Source organism: Bos taurus, chromosome 21 (genome assembly GCF_002263795.3).
Source record: "Bos taurus isolate L1 Dominette 01449 registration number 42190680 breed Hereford chromosome 21, ARS-UCD2.0, whole genome shotgun sequence".
NCBI lineage: Eukaryota > Metazoa > Chordata > Mammalia > Artiodactyla > Bovidae > Bos > Bos taurus.
In genome coordinates, this window is record NC_037348.1 from 33,542,021 (window position 1) to 33,554,116 (window position 12,096).

The 12,096-nt window shown below is 59.0% G+C and overlaps 1 protein-coding gene across 1 annotated transcript; it reads right to left on the reverse strand.

The window, feature by feature from the left end:
• Window positions 1-405: 405 nt before the first annotated feature.
• On the reverse strand, window positions 406-11,776 carry C21H15orf39 (chromosome 21 C15orf39 homolog). The gene is made up of 4 exons (XM_059879333.1): window positions 11,603-11,776; window positions 5,169-6,560; window positions 3,704-5,125; window positions 406-1,808 (listed from the first exon to the last, which is right to left on the reverse strand). The coding sequence occupies exons 2-4, from the start codon at window positions 6,508-6,510 to the stop codon at window positions 1,441-1,443; spliced, it is 3,132 nt and encodes a 1,043-aa protein (XP_059735316.1). The 5' UTR covers window positions 6,511-6,560; window positions 11,603-11,776; the 3' UTR covers window positions 406-1,440.
• Between the last annotated feature and the right edge of the window lie 320 nt (window positions 11,777-12,096).

The following is a 12,096-nucleotide window of genomic DNA, read 5'->3' on the forward strand; positions in this document are numbered from 1 at the left end:
TGAGAACAAACCTGTAGGAATACAGGCCAGCAGAGGCAAGGTGTCTGAAGGGAACCTAAGCCCAGCTAAGATGTGAGAGGGGCTGTCCCAGGGGTGGGGTGGGGGGATGGGGACAGCTCTGTCCTACCTAGAACTTGGCAGGCATGTCCTTGGTCCTGGGAGAGGGGTATGCGATGGTGTCTGGTGACCAGCATTTCTCACTGGGCAGTGGGCTACAAACTAGTAACCCCCAGGACCCACATGGCCAGAGCTAGCGGGCAGAGGGTGCTGGAGAGCCTCGGCACGTGTGGGCTGGGAGCAGAGAGCTGCAGACTGTGAATGAAGGGAGAGGGACCTGGTGATGACACATGGAACCAACCTGTGACACATACCCCTACCCTCATTAAGACAAAGTCAAGCCTCAGGTCCAAAACAACCCAAATGTTTTTAATGTTTAATGGCCTGTCTCCAGGGCCCACAGCCTTATTACAAACCTTAACTAGGCCAGGGGCCCAACTTGCCAGTCTCTGGCTCAGTTCAGCACTCTGCAAGGAGCTAACCACAGCAGGCCTGGCTGCTGGGACCCTGGTGTGGGGAGGGCCAAAGTCCTTACTTAGTTGACATCTTCGGAGACTTCCAGGGCTGAGCTGTCACTCAGCCTGTCCCTTTGAGTCCCTGAGTCCCTGTAGCTGCTTGGCTTCCTGCAAACACATAACTTCTGGGGGAAATGCACCAGGTCACGGCAGCAGCACAGGGAAGTCACTGGGTCAGTTCATCACAGGCCAGGGCCCCCCAGGGGCAAAAGCAGCAGGGCAAGGATGCCAGCCCCGGGCTGTATCCCTATGCCCCTGTGGAAGGGGAAGAGCTCCCTCAGGGAGCTCCAGACTGGGGGGTTAGGGTCAAACCCCCAATGCTGGGGCTGCAGCTCTAAGCTTCCCTCAGAAATGACTCTAGAAAGTGTGTGAGCCACATACACTAGACAAGGGACCACTCTAAGATGACACCAAGACTTTCTGGAGGAAGGCCCCAGCTGAGATCCCGTCTCCTGTCCTGGGGCAGGAAGCAGAGAGCAAACCGTGACGGGTGTGTGTCGGGCACCACTCCACAACAACCCTCTGAGGTAGGCTGTGTTGTGCTATTTTACAAATGGAGAACCATGGGCACAAGAGAGGCAGGGGCCCGCCCAGTTACACAGCCAGGAACAGGAGCCAGGACTCAAGCCCAAGTCTGTTGTGCTCCAAGGCCCACACGTTTTCTCTAATAGGAAATATCCTTTCTGATAAACACCCTCAAGTTAAAAGTTCAGGGGCTCTCAGCCCAGCCTGGGGTGAGGGGCGGGGAGCAGGGTAAAAGCTGGAAAAACCGCAAGGCTGTGTCCGCTCCTGGTCCTCAGTAGCTGGAATGGCAGAAGCGGGGCTTAGAGCGATCCACAGATCTCCAAACAGCAGTGGTGATCCAAGGCTACAGCTGGTGGCTCTGGCTGCCCAACAGCTGCGGGCGTGGTGCGGTCCGGTCCGGTCCTGAGGCCTTGTGGCCCCAAGTGGGCAGTGCCAGGCCATTGAGCCAGGCAGATTCGAGCAGGCTGCGGAAGCGTGCCTTCACCGTGGGGCCGGGCAAGCTGGCGCCAGCAGCAGGGGTGGGGGAGGCACCTCGGGACCCCCCCGCAGCGGTAGCCTCTGCTTTCTCTGGGCCAGGGGTCGGTGGCTTCCTCCCTGGCTTTTTGGCTTTGGGGGCAGCCGACTTCCAAGTCAGGTCTAGGCTCCCCGGCTCCTCTCTGGCCATGGTGGATTCTGAAGAGGGCACTGATCCAGGCTCAGTGTTAAAGTCACCTGGAAAATGAACAGACTGTCAGACCGCAGACCCAGAACACCCTCAGGTCCCATCTTTGGGCCCCCAAAACCAGCTAAACCAGTGGTTCTGCTGTCCCGGGTGAGGGCAGCCCTGGTAAGGTCACAGACATCACGACCCTTCCCAGCACATGCCCACGGACAAGACTGTCGAGCCCGTCAAGCCAAAAAGGCGGGCCTCTCCCCAGGTGATGCCAGCACTATATCTAATGAGGGCCCCCCGCCAGGGCCTGTCTGGGAACAAGGACGAGAGGAAAGGGGCGCAACAGGCCAGATACCACTGGTCTGATCTAAAGGCTCAATGAATAGCTGTGGGAACTGGGGAACAGAGGGGGCCCTGACACATCACCCCCAGAGCCAGAACAAGGGCCAGAGCCCAGGCAAGGCTGGGCTGAGAGCACTGCCCGGGGGGAGGGGTGGGAGGGGGCTCCTGCTTGGAAGGCAGGCTGTCAGGGGAGCCCTGTCTAAGGACACCTCTGAGGAGCAGCTCCACAAAGATACGGAAGGGTGGAGATGGGGCCCCAAAATGCAGCCTGAGGCAGGAAGCTGGACCCCACTTTCATAGACTCGGTCTGGACCCCACTGCCCAGCAGGCAGCACAGGAAAAATGACCCGCCCCTCTGTGGGCCCCAGAGAGCCCAAATGTAGAGATAAGACTGGCTGGGGGGCTTGTGAGTGAGGCATCAACACCCATCCACCTTCATTCCTTCTCATCCAAGAATAGAATACTTGTATTTGCATGTTCTTTGCACCCCATTAGGGCAAATGACTCAATCTCTTAAGTGCTCAGGGGTCAGCAATGCTCGTCACTCAGACCCCAAGCTTCACATCTATACCTTGTTGCCTCAGGTCTCCTCTCTATGGAGCCTGGACCAGATGGAAGTCCAGGGGAAGGCTGCCAGGATGGGAAGGGGACAGGAAAGAGTTTCTGCGGAGACAGAGCCAGAGGCCTGGAGGACGGAAGGTCAGGTGGGCGGCGGACTACAGAGGGGGCCTCAGCCTTCGATGCCAAATGTCCCGAAGCAGGACAGGCAGCGACAGACACCACTTGGTGCCATCACCAAAGCCCTGGCTAAGTACGATGGCCACGGTCCACCCGGGTGGCACTCAGCCCCTCCTGAGAGCAAGGTCCAGCTGCCTGACCTGATGCAGAAGATGCCCTCAGACACAAGGTCACAGGCGAGCATACCACGCACAGACTTCATGTGGCAGGGAAAAGCAAACCACAGAACAGCACTCCGACTCACAGGCAACTCCAGTGTCTGCCTGGGAGGACGGGGGAACTACTGAGTGCTGGGTGAGCACAGTGCTGCTCGCTGAGCTGGGACAGACTGGGGTGGGAAGCAAGTCAGGCAGATGCTCAGGAGTGGGGTTGGGTGAAGCTAAGGGTCGGGAGAGACCCCAGGTGCAGAAGCCCAGCAAGCAATCGGGGACTTGGGGTTTGAGCTCAGAAATGTGGAGCTGGGGCAGGACACACACAAGGGGAAATGACCTCAGACAGAACTCAGGGCCTGGTCAGAGCCCCAGGAACACCAGAGGAGAGACTTGCACCAAAGATGGAAAAGGCACAACGGAGGAAGAAGCGGGGCAGAGATCCGGGAAGGAAGGCCAAGTTTCCCTGGGGACACAGCAGCTGGCAAGCTGACATGCTCAGGGGCTCACAGAGGAGGCTGTGAAGGTGCTTGTTGACACTGGGGGTGAAGAGGGATGGGGGCCCCCCCCAGGAAGCCAGCCCCTGCCTTTCCCCCGTACCAGGCATGAGTCCTTCCCAGAGGCCCAGGAATCCCTCAGCCCCCAGCGGTGACCACTCACACAGCCCACACACCTGTCACTCGCTCACACAGCTCCGGCGGCTACGGGGGTGGCCCCATGCTCACCCAGCTGGCGGCGGACGCAGTCCCGCCACTGCAGGCCCAGCAGGTCTGGGTAGATGTCGGGCAGCTGGCGCAGCGCCAGCAGCTTCAGCATGCGCGAGGTGCAGCCGTGCAGGGCCCGCTCCCGCAGGGCCCGCTCCTCCGACAGTGTGGTGGGCCGCAGCTCCACGCGGTGCTCCTGCAGCACGTGGTCCACGGAGGCGGGCGGCAGCCGCGGGAACAGCCGCTCCTTCACCAGGTGGATGGGTACGAAGATGGCTCCGGCCCGCACCACGTGGGGGAAGGGGCACTGCTGCGTGCACACGAAGCTCTGCAGCTGCGACAGCAGCTTGCCCAGCAGCCCCTGCACGCCCTGGCAGTCCTGCCACGCCGCCCGGCCCCAGGGCCCAGACGTCGCGAGCCATTCGCGCAGCTTTTCAGGTGGGGAGTGGGCCACGGAGCCTGAGATGGCATCACACAAGGATGCGTGCAGTCCTGCGAAGTGCTGCTCTGAGGAGTCGGCCGTGGTGGGGGTAGAAGCTGGGGAGGGGCCAGCAACTGGAGCGGGAGCTGGAGCCGGAGCCGGTGCGGGCGACGGAGCTGGGGCAGGCATGGAGGCAGGGGAGGCCATGGCTACAGCTGGAGGGCTGGGCAGTGTCAGGCCAAAGCAGGCCATGGGCAAGGGCTGGGTGAGCATCTGTAGTCCAGGGGGCACGGGAGTGGGGGTGGGTACGGGCTGGGCTGGGGCAGGGGCCAGCGTGGGCACAGAGGGGACCACAGTTGCAGGCAAGGGTGCTGGCCGGATGATCTTGAACTTTCGAAACATGAAGGCCACCGAGCTGTGGAAGTTGGTCCTTGGGGTGGCCTCTGTGGTCACTGGTAGCCCAGGTGGTTCTGGCACCTCTGTGACTGCCTTTTGCAGGCCCTGCGGATCGGAGACCGTGTCCCCCGTACCTGGCACGTTGGAGACATTGCTTCCTGTGGCCGGCATATCCACGGCTGCGGTGGGCTTGGCACGTCCCATGGGATGAGGGACCTTGGTGGGGGAGGCCTCGGCGGTGGTCTTCTTCACACTCAAGTCCAGAGCCACCTCCTCCTTAAGTGAGGGGTGCTCACTGGAAGGGGCTTCCTGGGCAGGCAGGGACCTTCCACAGTCTCTGTCGTGGCTCTCATTGGGGGCTGGGGCCAGTTCAGGCTCAGCTGGGGCCTCGGGTGCTGGCACATCCAGGTAGTCACGGTAGGGGGCCAGGCTGAAGACATTGTCGATGACCGGCATGGGTGGAGAGCTGGGGGGCAGTGAGCCCTCATTCTGTGGCAGAGACTGGCGCTCCTGGGCACAGGGTGGGAGCGGCGGTGGGGTGCGCGGAACTGGACTATCTCCGATGACAATGGGTGCCCCGGGGTGCTCATCAAGCCGGGGCGGGGGCTGGGGCTGGGGCTGGGCCTGTGGCTGGGGCTGGGGCCTGGGCCTGTGGCTGTGGCTGGGGATGTTCCTTTCTGCAGCTGGGCAGCCACATCTTCTCCTCGGCTTCCTGCACGGGCTTCTCTGCAGGCCTCATGGGCTCTGAGCACGGCCGGCTGGCAGGCAGAGGCTGGCATGCCCGCTGGAATGCCCCGGGCTTTGGCAAGGCCTGCACACTGTTCTGGGAAGGTGGCATCCCTCCAAGTCCTGGGGATGCTCCATAGAGAGAGAGGTCCTCCCGGGCATAGGGGAAGCCCAGCGTTTGGGGGGCAAAGTCCAGTGGGCAGCGTGGGGTGAGAGGCGGCTCCAGCTTGAGGCCTGGCGAGGGTGCCGGGAGTGGGGCGGAGGGGTAGGCGTAAGGGTCCAGCCCCACTGGGGGCATATAGGGTGTCTGAATGGCCTGCTGCCTCAGGTAGGGGCTGTTTAGCCCACCAGCTGGGTACCCGGCCCCCTTGGGGGCTCCCAGTGGCTGCAGTGGGAGCACTGAGCTGTAGCTGCCTGGCTTCTCTGGGTGGCGACAGGCTGGCGGGCAAGGCACGGGCTGTGTGGGGTGGGGCAGCGGATAGTGTGGGGGCGCTGCGTCCTGGCAGGCTGGTCCTAGGGGTTGGGCCAGCTGGGTCCAAGGACTCGGGGGGCCCTCAGACAATGCCTGCTTGGGGTCCCCAGAGTAAGGACTTGCATACTTCGAGGCCAGGAAGCCTGTGCCATGGAGGGCCCGGTACTTCTCCAAGAAGGCCTGGCAGGGGGAGAAGCTCACCGAGGAGTCTTTGTCAGATGCCCCAGCTGGCACCCCACGCAAGAAGGTGCCATCCAGGAACTGGCCCTTGCCAGAGGCTGGGGGCAGAGAACAAGACGGGCCCACTGGTGGTAACAAGGACCCGGTCACCAGCGTCCAGTCAACATCCAGAGGCTTCTTCGGTGCCCCCGCTCCCAGGCAAGTCGCGAGCCCGTAACACAGGGGGCTACGGTAGACAGGTTTGGGTGCTGCCAGTGGGGGACCTGGGTAGGAGTGAGACTGGGGACCAAAGGGCAGGAGCTCGACAGGGCCAGAGTCCTGCACCTTCTCAGAGCTTTCTGTGGACGGGCGGTAGAGCAGGCAGCTGGTCAGAAGATTGTTTGCTCGGAGTGGGGGTCCTGCCATGCTGGTAGGGTACAAGGGTGGGTACGGGGTCCAAGGTGCCAATCGCTCAGACCCTGTCTTAGGAGGAGCCCCCATGGGGCAGGAGAAGTAGGCACCCTTGTAGCTGCAGGAGTCCTGGTTTCCAGCAGAGGGGGGCAGGCTGTGGCCGGGCCCGGAGTCTGCCTCCAGGCGGGGCAGCTTCCCATACATCACAGGCCCCAGGGTCCCCAGTGGCCGCTTCTCCGCCATCACTGTGAAGGCTTCAAGCCCTCCAGGGCCCCAGCTACTCAAACGCTGACCTGGGAGAGAGAAGAGGCAGGGGCTGTCAAAACACAGGCCACAGGCAAGCAGCAGAGAACTGCTGTTCTCACTGACTCACTGCCATGCCTAAGAACTTGGCACTTGGTAGATGCTCACTGAGTACAATCACATATGGACACGAAGTACACCCATTCATGTATGGGTTCACATATGCTAAGTACACCCATTCATGTATGGATGAATGAATGCATGCAGGAGCCAACTTTATTTCTAAAGCTGTAAAACCCTTGGCTTAAAGAATTCTTACACAGTAGCTCTACTATACCCCTACCCCACTCCGGGAGTCCCTTCAGTTCAGCTTTACTCCACTGACTCCCAAGACCCCTTCTGAAGTTTCAGACTCTGGGGTCACCTTGCTTGGTTACTCCTCCTGCTCCTGCTTCCATCCGTGTATAGATGAGGAGTCCTGTTTATCCCAGTCACTGATGGAAGAGATGGCATGAGAAGCAGGCTTCCTACTTCCCACTACAAGCTCTTAAGTCTTAGATGCCACAGTGATTTCCAGATTCCTACAGCAGCCAAGGTGTGGAATCAGGCACTGTCTACAAATCCAGACTTCCTGCGACACTCTAGATCTCATTTTCTGACCTCTCAGTCTTCTTAAAAAATGGCAGACAGACCTGGAACCAAGTCCCTAGGCCCAGAAGGACACATACTGGCTTGGTTTTATTATTACTTTTTATTACTATCTTTTCTTAAAATTTATTTATTTATTTTATATATATATACTTTTTTTTCCTGCTAATGCAGAAGACGTGGGTTCAATCCCTGGGTTAGGAAAATCCGCTGGAGAAGGAAATGGCAACCCACTCCAGTATTCTTTTTTTTTTTTTTTTTTAAACTTTACAAATTGTATTAGTTTTGCCAAATATCAAAATGAATCCGCCACAGGTATACATTTGTTCCCCATCCTGAACCTTCCTCCCTCCTCCCTCCCCATACCATCCCTCTGGGTCATCCCAGTGCACTAGCCCCAAGCATCCAGTATCGTGCATCGAACCTGGACTGGCAACTCGTTTCATACATGATATTATACATGTTTCAATGCCATTCTCCAAAATCTTCCCACCCTCTCCCTCTGCAACAGAGTCCATAAGACTGTTCTATACATCGGTGTCTCTTTTGCTGTCTCGTACACAGGGTTATTGTTAGCATCTTTCTGAATTCCATATATATGCATTAGTATACTGTATTGGTGTTTTTCTTTCTGGCTTGCTTCACTCTGTATAATAGGCTCCAGTTTCATCCACCTCATTAGAACTGATTCAAATGTATTCTTTTTAATGGCTGAGTAATACTCCATTGTGTATATGCACCACAGCTTTCTTATCCATTCATCTGCTGATGGACATCTAGGTTGCTTCCATGTCCTGGCTATTATAAACAGTGCTGTGATGAACATTGGGGTACACGTGTCTCTTTCCCTTCTGGTTTCCTCAGTGTGTATGCCCAGCAGTGGGATTGCTGGATCATAAGGCAGTTCTATTTCCAGTTTTTTAAGGAATCTCCACACTGTTCTCCATAGTGGCTGTACTAGTTTGCATTCCCACCAACAGTGTAAGAGGGTTCCCTTTTCTCCACACCCTCTCCAGCATTTATTGCTTGTAGACTTTTGGATCGCAGCCATTCTGACTGGTGTGAAATGGTACTTCATAGTGGTTTTGATTTGCATTTCTCTGATAATGAGTGATGTTGAGCATCTTTTCATGTGTTTGTTAGCCATCTGTATGTCTTCTTTGGAGAAATGTCTGTTTAGTTCTTTGGCCCATTTTTTGATTGGGTCGTTTATTTTTCTGGAATTGAGCTGCAGGAGTTGCTTGTATATTTTTGAGATTAGTTGTTTGTCAGTTGCTTCATTTGCTATTATTTTCTCCCAGGTGAAGGCTGTCTTTTCACCTTGCTTATAGTTTCCTTTGTTGTGCAGAAGCTTTTAATTTTAATTAGGTCCCATATGTTTATTTTTGCTTTTATTTCCAATATTCTGGGAGGTGGGTCATAGAGGATCCTGCTGTGATTTATGTCACAGAGTGTTTTGCCTATGTTCTCCTCTAAGAGTTTAATAGTTTCTGGTCTTACGTTTAGATCTTTAATCCATTTTGAGTTTATTTCTGTGTATGGTATTAGAAAGTGTTCTAGTTTCATTCTTTTACAAGTGGTTAACCAGTTTTCCCAGCACCACTTGTTAAAGAGACTGTCTTTTCTCCATTGTATATTCTTGCCTCCTTTGTCAAAGATAAGGTGTCCAAGGTGCATGGATTTATCTCTGGGCTTTCTGTTTTGTTCCATTGATCTATGTTTCTGTCTCTGTGACTGGCTTGGTTTTAGAGAGTAGCAGTCCCCAGGAGAGGTGGCCCAGGGGAACCTTTGGTGTAACCCCCACCCTCACCCGAGAACAAACCCCAGCAGGAGAGCAAAGACTGTCCAGCAGATGGCGCTGTGGCACCAACAGGAAGCTCCCACAAAAGTGCAGGAGGAGAGCCTGTGTCCATCCCAGCCCCCAAGCTGCAGTTGTCCCAAGGCACACGGGGGCAGCACAGGACCATGGAGAAGGTGGAGAGGCGAGAAGCTGTGAATATCCAGGGAGGAGCTTCTATGGGTCACAAAGTGCTAGTTGGCAATGACCCCCTTGTACTGAAGGAAAAACTGAATGCCAGAGAAAGACTCTAAGGTCCCCAAGCAAGGCCAGGCAAGGCCCAGAGAGGTCAACACGGATTTCCTCAAGGTAGCAGGTACCCCGTGGCCCAGGCGAGGTCATCTGAGGCCAGTCTGCTAGAACCACACTGACCTGCTTCTACCTCCCCCAGTGCCCTGTTCCCCGAAACCCTCAGGTGGCTTAAGAAGGATGAATAAGCTCAATCTTGCTATGATTCGGCCGTGGGCCAGGTGTCACAGGTTTCTGTCACCAAGCCAAGACCAACCTCCACCCCACCCCCAACCCCTGCAGTTCTCTCCCTTCAGCTGGTGACCAATGACACCCACAGGCTCAGAGTTAGACTGGCACATTTTGAAAATATGCCAAGAAAAGCCAAGGGTATTATGGGAGCCAGTGACCACCCTTATTCCAGCCTAAGTGCACCAAGGAAGCCGGGCAACACTCAGACAGTTGTCTCACCTCCTGGCCAGACTAACCTCAGACCAGCCTGAAGCAGCAGATGCTCCCGAGAAGACAGGAAGGGGCAGCGGGGCCACAATACCGATGGCAGTGCCCTACAACAGGGCGCTGCATCCCAAGGGGAAAGCCTCCCACCCCGGTGCGCAGCGGCTTTGCAAGAGGTGGTTGTATGGTTGGGGGGGGTGGGGTGGTGTTGAGACCCCTGCCCTTGGGGAGCTCTGGGTTAATTAAGTGTAGGCTCTAGTCTCACTTCCCCCACCACTCCTTGGGACCTTCTCCATACCCAGCCCCGGCCCCCAAGAGCCATTCTCTCCTGGGTTCTGCCCATTGTGTGCCCTTCGCCCTGGGGACTTCCTGTGACACCCCTGGGACTCATCCAATAAAGGTGAGGCCACTTGGGACCCCCCAAGTCATTGGGGGAGAGATGAGGGCTCCAGGGAACCAGCAGAGGGCTATGAAGGGTATGGGGGTAACACGACCTCCTGCTATTAGGAGGTGGAGAGCCCAGCACACAACCCCTCAAGGCAAGGCTCCTCTCCACGCCAAGTGGTAGCCCAAATGTAGGTGCCTCCTTCCCTCACACAACCCAAGAGGCAAGCAATTGTTTGAAGAAGGGCAGGGCTCCAGGGAGCAGGGCCACATCACCCTTGGGGCCACCCAGCGGCTTCCTGACAAGTTGGAGCTGGGCTGGTAGGCCCATTCTCAAGCAGCGCCCAGGAGAGAAGCCCACTGCCGCCGTGCCATCCCTGCCCTAAACAGCAGGGGGCGCAAACAGCTCTCTGGCCCAGTTCCAACGCCTAAGGGGTCTCCTGATAGACATTGGGCAAGACCAGGAAGAAGAGAGCGATCCTGCCCAGCTGTGGCCAGCGCCTCTTAGAGGCTGAATCGGCTCCGCTTCCCGTGTTATCACACCTCCCCCGGCTGAGGTTTTGGGCCCTGCGTACGCTACAACCGCATCTAGGGGCAGCCCAGGCTCTAGCGGTGGGGGAAGGGTGGCGGGATCCGCTCCACGCCCCTGGCCTCTACCTGCCTCGCCCTGAACTCCAGTGCCTGGGGCCCTCAACCGACCGACCTGGCCTTGGGGCTGCCGCCGCACCCGACCCCGGCGGCTTCCGGCCGGCCCCATGCTCTATTCGGTGGCGCTGGGGCGCACGTGCACCCCAGCAGGCCGATACACAGGCCGCCACCCATGCAAACCCGTGCCTGCAAGTACGTGCCTGGCCCGTATCTGCACACACTCCCCTCCAGAACTGCGTTCTCCCCTCGCTCGGGGTCCCGCACACGTGTGCACGCGGGCAGGCCGGCGCACCGGGCCCCACGGACCGACATCTAAAAACTGGCGGGAGGGCCGGGGCAGGGGGCGGCCCGGCAGCAGAGTTCGGGCAGCCACCGCCTCCGGGCGATCCCGCCAGCCTGGGCTGCGGCCAGAGGGTGAGTCAAGCCTTAGCGAGGAAACCGCAGGGCCGTCCCGTCCCAGCAGGGCGCGTCCAGGGCCCCAAGGCGTCTCAGTGCCAGCCGCCCCCAGGCCAGGCCCCCGCCGCCCCCTCATCTCCGCCCGGGCAGTCCACGTGAGCCGGGCCCCGCGGGAGGCCCGAGGGCTCGGCCTTAGCTCCTCTTCGCCAGCCCCGCGCCGGATCGGTTACCCGAGCTCCAGAGCGCTACCAGGCCCCCGGGGCCTCGAAATCCAGGGAAAGTCGGGGCAGCGGCGCGACCCTTGCCCGCAGCCCGCCCGCCGGGGTCCCCCTCCGCGGCAAGTAGGAGCCACGCCACATCGGCCCAGGCCCAGCGTGCTCCATCCCGGGACCGGCCGGTAGGGGCGCCCTGGGGCAGCGCCACCCGCCCCTTCCCCACGCGCCGCCCGCAAACTCGGCCCAAGTTTCCGCGCCCGCCGAGTGGGCGAGCTCCTACCTGCAGGGCACCCGGCTTCCCGCTGCTGCTGCCCGGCACCGCGGCCGCATCCTCCAGCGCCGCGGAGGACGCGCGTCCTGGTCCGGCCGGGCCCTGCGCGGGAAGTCGCGGTGAGCACCGAGCCCGGAGCCACCCTCCTCGCTGCCGTTCGCGCCGCCGCCGGGCGCCGTCTGCGGTCCCGGGCGGGGCGGGCTGGGGGCGGAGCGGGGGCGGAGCGGCCCGCGCAGCAGGGGCAGAGCCGGGCCGCGCCTCTGGGAGCTTGTGCTCCCCTGAGCCCCGGGGTGCAGAGGGCCTGCCTCTGCCAGCCCTCCGGGAACCGGGCCGCCGGCGCTGTGCACACTCTGTAACCCCCCGCTCTCCGCGAAGCCATCGCCCGGCGCGCCCATCACACGCCTCCGTTAGACCCTTCATTCATTGCCACTTTTTAGTTCTGTGAACTTGGGCCTGCCACTTGACCTCGCTGAGCCTTAGTTTCCTCATTTCGGTAAAACTGG

Bases quoted from the DNA above. Each gene is read 5' to 3' on its own strand.
- C21H15orf39 (XM_059879333.1), bottom strand. From the start codon at position 6,510: ATGGCGGAGAAGCGGCCACTGGGGACCCTGGGGCCTGTGATGTATGGG. The intron at 5,126-5,168 runs ATCCCCAGCCAC...AGCCCCAGCCAC, and splicing joins GCCCAGCTGCAGAAAGGAAC to AGGCCCAGCCCCAGCCCCAG. The intron at 1,809-3,703 runs GTGAGCATGGGG...TTCATTTTCCAG, and splicing joins CTGCGTCCGCCGCCAGCTGG to GTGACTTTAACACTGAGCCT.